The sequence below is a fragment of the Triticum urartu genome, unplaced genomic scaffold, assembly GCF_003073215.2.
Source record: "Triticum urartu cultivar G1812 unplaced genomic scaffold, Tu2.1 TuUngrouped_contig_6693, whole genome shotgun sequence".
Taxonomy (NCBI): Eukaryota; Viridiplantae; Streptophyta; class Magnoliopsida; order Poales; family Poaceae; genus Triticum; species Triticum urartu.
The window spans coordinates 1-8279 of NW_024117475.1; the positions used below are offsets into that span (position 1 = coordinate 1).

The 8279-nt window shown below is 47.7% G+C and overlaps 1 protein-coding gene across 1 annotated transcript; it reads left to right on the plus strand.

The window, feature by feature from the left end:
• The first annotated feature begins 2139 nt into the window (after positions 1 to 2139).
• LOC125530973 (mRNA cap guanine-N7 methyltransferase 1-like) lies at positions 2140 to 5644 on the plus strand. The gene is made up of 13 exons (XM_048695377.1): positions 2140 to 2465; positions 2565 to 2719; positions 2843 to 2911; positions 3007 to 3078; positions 3364 to 3462; positions 3759 to 3815; positions 4094 to 4232; positions 4324 to 4388; positions 4475 to 4525; positions 4671 to 4733; positions 4922 to 5045; positions 5122 to 5183; positions 5284 to 5644. The coding sequence occupies exons 1-13, from the start codon at positions 2396 to 2398 to the stop codon at positions 5374 to 5376; spliced, it is 1119 nt and encodes a 372-aa protein (XP_048551334.1). The 5' UTR covers positions 2140 to 2395; the 3' UTR covers positions 5377 to 5644.
• Positions 5645 to 8279: the final 2635 nt, after the last annotated feature.

Consider the following 8279-nt stretch of genomic DNA (forward strand, 5'->3'; position numbering starts at 1 on the left):
TGGATCCTTCGCCCAACACTATGAGGGCGCCTGTCATCCTGCTGTCGAGGCACATACGATCCACTCCTCGGGGGAGGGGTGGGCACTCGACGTCGATCGTCACGATTGAATCGGTGATCATACTTCTCACGTTTTCCGTACTGATCACGCCGGTCCCCACGTCCCTCACGCCTCGGGGGCGATCTTGGGCTATGAGCCGACTGGACTGTGTCTGCAGCAATGGATCTGCTATGAATCCTGTTCCGTGACTGAGAAACAGCGGAATTCTGGTCTCCTGCTGCCCGGAGTAACGTTCTGATCTGCAGCAAGCCTCTGCCAGCCTCTGACTGGGAAGGCTGAATCGACTCTGCTATACGGGCTGCAGCTGCTAAATTCTGAATCGGAGTTCGATATACCTGTGGGGGCGGAAAGAGCTGACGTCGACTAGATTCTGGAACCCGCTGTCGCACACGCTCGTCGAGTGCTCGCTGGAGGTTCTCCAGTCGAGTGCGCTCAGCCAAGTTTGCCAGGCGCGCGTCCTCCAAGGCACGAGCCTCGGGGGTTTCTCCAACGATAGGAGTGTGCAGTGCATCCATGTTCCGGCGACGAAGTTCTTTTCTCTACAGCGACGTGAGAGGCTCGGGAAATATTCCTCATGGGAATGCGACGGGTCGCCTCCACCTGCGCCTCTGTCGGCGCGGGGAAAACCAGGAGGACAGCGCGGTCCATCGACCATCAGAACCTCCGCCGCCTGATCACTGTTGTCGCACTCGGATGCGGTCTCTACGGAGCCAGTCGAACAGGCCGTAGAGGGATTCGTCGGGCTCGATCGCCGCGACTTGAGGGGTGGCCGACTAGCGTGCCACCACGTGTCTCACCCACCGCTGAAGTCTCGACCGATTGGAGCGCTTGCGCCGGCGGGAAACAGGGAGGGAGGACAACACAGGGGCTGACCGATAATGGGTCGAGGTTGCCGCAAGAGGACGCCGCGGACGCATGCGCGAAAGTGCGTTGCCCCACGGACAGGGAGTGCGTCGACGTCGAGCGGAGCCTCTTGAAGCCAAGCGGAGTCGTCGGCGATGAACGTGAGCGCGCCGAGACGGATCTCGCGGCCCTCCACCAAAACTCCACCAGAAACCATGATGATTTGGATCGGAAAAGATCGCAAGTCCTCCAACAAATCGCTAAGACACCGCCCCACGGTGGGCGCCAACTGTCGTGATTCTAAGTCTGATAGTAATGTAGGGGGGTAGGTATGGAGAGGTAAGATCTTAGCTATAGAGTAGTTGTAAGCACACAAGGTTTACGAGTTCAGGCCCTTCTCGGAGGAAGTAATAGCCCTACGTCTCGGAGTCCGGAGGCGGTCGACTGGATTATGTGTGTATGAATTACAGGGGTGCGAACCCTTTACACTGAGGATGGGGGTGGTTTATATAGAATTCGCCAGACCCCTCCGGCCCTCAGTTATGCAGGGTTTTAAATACATTAAGGTCGGACGTTACTGGTAACGCCCCTAATAAAGTGCTATGATGATCATAAAAGCTACTTAATGACCGACCGTTAGCGTGCGGAGTGACTTTAGGTCTCCTGGCCGTCGAGTGATTGGATCTTGGTCGAGTGATTGCTTCTTGGTCGAGTGTCTTCGAGTCTGTCGAGTGGAACACCTCCAAGTCGATTGAAAAGTGATTTCTTCTAGAGATGTCCTTGGTTAGGGCAGTTAGGACAGGTCCATGACCCTACCCTAGATACATAGCTTCATCAGCCGCCGATAGGGGCAAGGCCAAGGTTGGCGTTGGCCACAACGGCCCTCTGCATATTGCAAGAGGAAGTGGAGCGACTCCTCTGCGAACGTCGGGCGACGGCCGGGCAGGGCTGCCACGCCCTCGCGCCCTTTCACCACTGGAAGGGCGAGTCTGATGACAGCGATGGAGGTGTCGCTGATCAGCCGGCTTGACGTACGAATCACCGTACGCAACAAGGTAGTTTAAGTAATTTTAGGTTTTATTATATAGTTTGCATGTATTCGTCGTGTTTGCATGTTGTTTGTAAATTGCGTACGATCGAGGGATGGATGGCGGTTCTCCCGTATCACTATCCGCGCGTTCGTTTTATATTAGGGGTAATTTGGAGATACCTGTCAAATCAATTACGCCATGTGAGATGGGAAGGGACCCTGACTGAAATCCAATAGGGCGCTCCTCAATTCTGTTTCGTCCAGAACGACGCCCGCAGACCGCCCCGCTTTCTTCGCTCTCTCGACTGCTCCTCCGCCACCGGAGCTCCGCCCGCCGGTCGTCCTCCGCCCCCTGTACGCCCTCCACCCCGCGAGCCTGTCCCGTCCCGCCCTATCTTCCGCGCGGCCCCGTCCCGGCCCCGCCTTCTCCTCGCCGCGCCGCCGTCCGCGATCGCCGGGGTGATGAACAAGCGACCCCGCGACGAGCCCTCCTCCTCCCTCGCCTCCGCCCAAAAGCGCCAGTTCGGCGCAGGTATCTATTCCCCGCCTTCTTCACCAGACCCAATCCAGTTGCCCGCTAACCCCCAATTCTGTGCTGCGGATAGCTAACTAGGGTTTGGGCTTTGCGTAGGCGGCGGCGGCGGCGGCTACGGGGGACAACAAGGGTACTCGGAGGAGCGGAACAGCGCGCGGCGGGTGGCAGACCACTACAGCGCCCGATCGAATCAGACGCTCGAGGAGCGCGAGAACAGCCCCATCATCCACCTCAAGAAGCTCAACAACTGGGTACACTACTAGCTGTGCTACCCATCCATTCATCTCCTCAAACTCTTGAGAAATTGTCACCTCTACAATGTTGGGTGGAACCAGTAAGAAGCCACGCTAATCCTCAAACCTCACCTTTCGCAGATAAAGAGCGTCCTGGTCCAGCTGTATGCGCGTCCAGGAGACTGCGTTCTAGATCTTGCCTGTGGCAAGGTAAGCACTGTTTTTGTGCGTGTTAATTAAGATAAGCTGGGATTCTTGTAGTTCCAAGCTAGTGCTGACATATATTGATTTGCTATGTAATGCAGGGAGGGGATTTGATAAAGTGGGATAAGGCCAGGGTTGGCTATTATGTAGGCGTTGATATTGCAGAAGGCTCGGTTAGTTTCTCGTAACATGATAAATCTATATTATATGCATATATAGATATAGAAGGTACTGTTATATTGTTATTTGTAACCTGTACAATAATCATTTGAACGTTTAAACTTATCTCAACGTATATATTCAACTTGTTTTTACTCAGTGTCCTTCATAAAAGAACATCCAGATTTATCAGCGGTTCTGGACCACAGAAACTTGTGTATTTGCTTTTGGTTTCCTCCCTACCTCTTGTAGACTTCAAATAAGTGTGTTTTCATGATGTTGGAGCTTTAAACTTGCAGATAAAAGATTGTATGACCCGTTATAACGGTGATACTGATCAACAGCGAAGGAAGAAGTTCAGCTTTCCTGCACGGCTTATTTGTGCTGATTGTTACGAGGTAAAGGTGATCATAAATGGTAGTACAGTTTACCAAATTAATCAAACCTACCGTGATGGTGTGCTCTGTACGCGCAGACAGACATAGTGCCATAGCTTGTTCCAAGTGTTGAATAAAACTCGTGCCAACATATCCATGCATTTTGTCATTATGGATGATTCTTCTTATACTTTCACATCATCAGGAAAATATGCTTTGCCCCATATGTATATAAATCTATTATTTGTGGTACTCTTCAGATGCTCATCAATAATTATGAAGTGCATCACAATGCTTCTGTTTTCATATTGTTGTAGACTCGTCTGGATGAGTATCTATGTGAGGATGCTCCATTTGACATATGCAGCTGCCAGGTGAGTGACCTATCTTTATATGTTCAAGGAAGTTTGTTGTTATTATTTGGTTAGTTCAACCATCTATTACTTCCAATTGCAAAACAACTTTGTATTTCAGAAACCTTCTGTAAATATAACCACTGTTAAATATTAGAATCATTGTTCAAACAAATTTAAGTATCATTGTTATGTCAAGCAAATAAAATATAAGTACAAATGGGTATGATTATAACGAGCTAACTGTTTTGACTGTTGACCAATTCTGAATTTCTGATTGTTCTTTTTATGTATCTCAGTTTGCAATGCACTACTCATGGTCAACTGAAGCACGTGCAAGACAAGCCCTTGCTAATATATCTGCATTGCTTCGTCCTGGAGGCACTTTCATTGGAACGATGCCTGATGCTAATGTCATTATTAAAAGGCTAAGAGAAAGTATGTTACTATCTTGATTTATAATTTGATTGATCTCATCAAATTGGACCGTACTTGTCACAAGATGTTTGATAGAAATTTATATCCTCAGCTGACGGGATGGAGTTTGGAAACAGTGTTTACTGGATTACCTTTGGTGAAGAGTACAACGAAAAGGTAGTTATTTATTTATTTATTTATAATAACTACTTGTATGTTAGTTTTCACTACTGACTGATCCTTTTTTTTTCACAATGACGTAGAAATTCCCCGCATCCAGGCCTTTTGGTATCAAGTACAAGTTTCATTTAGAGGTGAGAACAGGATCAACTTTTGAATAGTGTGAAACTGATGTTCTTGGCATTGCCCTTATCTGACATACATGTCTTGTTACAACTTGGGTGTTTATTGCCGTATGCTGTGCCTAGCTTCCTATTTTTACTCGTTGCCAACATGCAGGACGCAGTTGATTGCCCGGAGTGGGTTGTTCCATTCCATCTCTTCAAACTACTGGCAGAGGAGGTATGCAACTAATCTATTGCTTAGTCTGCTATGGTGAACTGTGTTTTTATTTCCTCATTTCGACCTAGTTCATTTCATTATTTACGAAATTAATGCTAAAATATTTTTCTGTATCATTAGTTTTTCTTTTACAAATTTGCTCTGATGGATGCTGAGATTATGACCAAAAAATTGTCCCTTTTTTGCAGTATGATTTAGAGCTGGTTCTAATGAAGAACTTCCACGAATTTGTACATGAGTACCTGCAAAAGCCTGAATTTGCTGATCTCATGCGAAGGCTGGGTGCTCTTGGTGATGGACGATCGGTCCAAAGTAAGTAGATTACCTACTAAATTCACTGTTCTAAATAAATGTCATTTCATTGCCTTAACATAGTTGAGTTACGCAGGCACACTATCGCAGGATGAGTGGGAAGTGTCCTATCTCTACCTCGCATTTGTTCTGCGTAAGGTATTAACAAACACAATTTCACCATTTCTCATCCTGTTAACAACTGAAACCACATGCACACACACACACCTATGTTTGCTAAGATGTTCGGTTTACGCAGCGAGGCCCTCCACCCTCCCAGCGGAGAGCCAACAATGCTAACAGAGGGAAGACGTTCCTTGCTGAGGAGGACATCGAATTTCTTAGCATATAAAGCAGAATTTGCCCTCCTGGAGCTTACTAACAAGTTACAGATTCTACGCGTCACATTGCGTAAAAGAAAGTTGTATCTTTAGTGGCTCACCTGTGGTCTCTCCGAGGCTTATCTGTTATGTAACTTACCAGGTGTAATGTATAAACAGCATGGGCTAGATACTCGTTATGTAATTTTGCAGGGATGAATAAATATTTAGGTGTCAATACTTCACGCAAAGCACTGAAGTTTTATATGAAACGTGGAAACATCTGTTCACTCATTTTAATCGTGATGTACTCGCATTTTGTGCGCTTCCATATCCAAGGAAGTTTTGCTTGAGCGCTGCCCGGTGTAGTGGGGACGCGTTACTTGTCCCAACTGGTCTGGTTGAGCATATACAGGCTAAAAATCAACATCTACGCTTAGTTTGGTTGCCTGTATCCGAGAGGTGCATGGATGAACCCAGGTACATATGAACCCACTTTGAAAAACACATTTCTAAATTCTAAAAAAATCTGAAAAAAATTGCACGGGTCTTCATGTTCTATGTACGTGCATAAAGTTTCACGGAAAAATAACTTTTTTGTGGCTTGTGCAAAAAAGACAAAAATTTATGTCGTGAAACATTATTTAAAAGCATTGAAATTTGTCTTTTTTACGGAGGCAAAACAAGAAGATATTTTTTCATAAAACTTTGTGCCGCGTACACACATTTGCGAACATGTATGCGTGATATTTTTTTTTTGATTTTTTTGACATTTTAAAACGTGCTTAAAATGCATTTTATGAAAAATGGGTGCATATGCCCATGGGTTCAGATGGTGCCCTCTCGCGTGTATCCCCTCTAACTTGCATGTGCCCAAACCCAAGGCTTGTTGTTTGGTTGCCCAAAAATCAACATCTACACTTAGTTTGGTTGCGTGTATCCCCTCTAGCTTGCATGTGCCCAAACCCAAGGCCTGTTGTTTGGTTGCCGACTTGTTTGAGGGGAATCACAAGTCTGACTGTTTGGTTACATTCAGGAAAGTTGTGTGATAACCTCCTCCATGATGTGGTGAGGTTACCAAAGACACACATGAACTACTAAAAACTAAACTAGGAGCAACAGAATAATCTTAGGTACAAACACAAGTCTTAACCACACGCATCACAAGTTTTAAATGAACATAGTATGATAAGTCTTAGACGAGACCCAAGTCTTAAACCAAGGACCAACAAGGAACGGGCAACAGGAGCTCAAGCAATCACGGCGAAGGCGTTGTCATGTTCCTTGCACTTGGTGACCACCTCCACGCCCTCGTCGTTGAAGACGATCACCTTCATGGTGTCGGGGGTCGGCAGCTTGAACGTCAGCATGTACCCGATCATGATCTGGTGAACGGCGGTGAAGGTGGCCCAACCCTGATCAAGGGTGACCCTATCGTTGATCACCCTCACCGTCACCCTCCATGCGCAGTTGGTGTTCGCCCTGAGCTTGAACTCTGTAGGGATGGCGGGGAAGTGCTTCGTGAAGTCCAAAGGCAATGGCAAATTCTCCAGCTTTGGAGCAAGGATAACCTTGCAGAAGTGGTTTGGTCCTGACTCCTGATGGTAGTGGCCATAGTTCCTCCCTTGGCGCTTGGGTGATCCTGCACCAGCACTTCCTCCTTGCCCTTGTGATGCAGAGCATCCTTCCATCATCCCCATGGACTCTGCATGAACGCATCAAGCAACACGTGGACCTATGACAAGAGCTCGAGCACGCGCCATCGAAACCGAGGTACGAAGACAAACGTCACCAAGCAGCCGAGGGACACCTCAAAAGGAGTAGGAGAAGCATACCAAGGCCACGAGGAAGGAGAAGGAGTCCAAGAAGATGAAACAACACCTCCCAAGCGACCCCGCGCGCACGGGCCATCGGGACCTCGTGTCCATGGGCCTCCCAGGAGGCTTCTGTAGCAAGAACGCGCACCCTCGTGCGCACGGGCCTGGGCTGCTGTAGCACCCCGTGCGCACGGACGTGTACCGTGCACACGGGATGTCGCGCCCAAGATGCGATTCTATCCCAATCACGTGATGAATTCATGATTGGGGCACAATCGTATTTTGAGCGCATAGCAAGGTGGATATCATTACAACATACCATGTACTGAATAGATGAGAATACAAGGTAAAGTCTTACACTTGCCACAAGCTACAACATGAATAGAACAGTACATCCATACATAGCAATCATCATACAGAAGAGTAGGATCCGACTACGGATGAAATCAAACGAAAAAGAAGAATGACATCCACCCTGCTAATCCCAGGTTCCCCGATCCGGAACCTATCCCTCGATCGAAGAAGAGGAACTCCAAAACAAGCAAGCATCGCACTCGCGTCAGATCATCGCATTACATGTACCTGCTACTCTTGTTGTAGTAATCTGTGAGCCACGAGGACTCAGCAATCCCATTACCATGGGTATCAAGACTAGCAAAGCTTAATGGGTATGAAATGGATAAGTGGTGAGGCTGCAACAAGCGGCTAAGCATTGTATGGTGGCTAACTTATGGGTACAAGCGTAAGATGAGAAACTACGCAAACGGTCGCTGTTGGGTTTCGTAGTAATTTCAAAAAAATTCCTACGCTCACGCAAGATCATAGTGATGCATAGCAACGAGAGGGGGAGAGTGTGATCTACGTACCCTTGTAGATCGACAACGGAAGTGTTTGGTTGATGTAGTCGTACGTCTCCACGGCCCGACCGATCAAGCACCGAAACTACGACGCCTCCGAGTTCTAGCACACGTTCAGCTCGATGACGATCCCCGGACTCCGATCCAGCAAAGTGTCGGGGAAGAGTTCCGTCAGCACGACGGCGTGGTGACGATCTTGATGTACTACTGCAGCAGGGCTTTGCCTAAGCACCGCTACAATATTATCGAGGACTATGGTGG

Bases quoted from the DNA above. Each gene is read 5' to 3' on its own strand.
- LOC125530973 (XM_048695377.1), top strand. From the start codon at position 2,396: ATGAACAAGCGACCCCGCGACGAGCCCTCCTCCTCCCTCGCCTCCGCC. The intron at 3,079-3,363 runs GTTAGTTTCTCG...TTAAACTTGCAG, and splicing joins TTGATATTGCAGAAGGCTCG to ATAAAAGATTGTATGACCCG. The intron at 5,046-5,121 runs GTAAGTAGATTA...TGAGTTACGCAG, and splicing joins TGATGGACGATCGGTCCAAA to GCACACTATCGCAGGATGAG.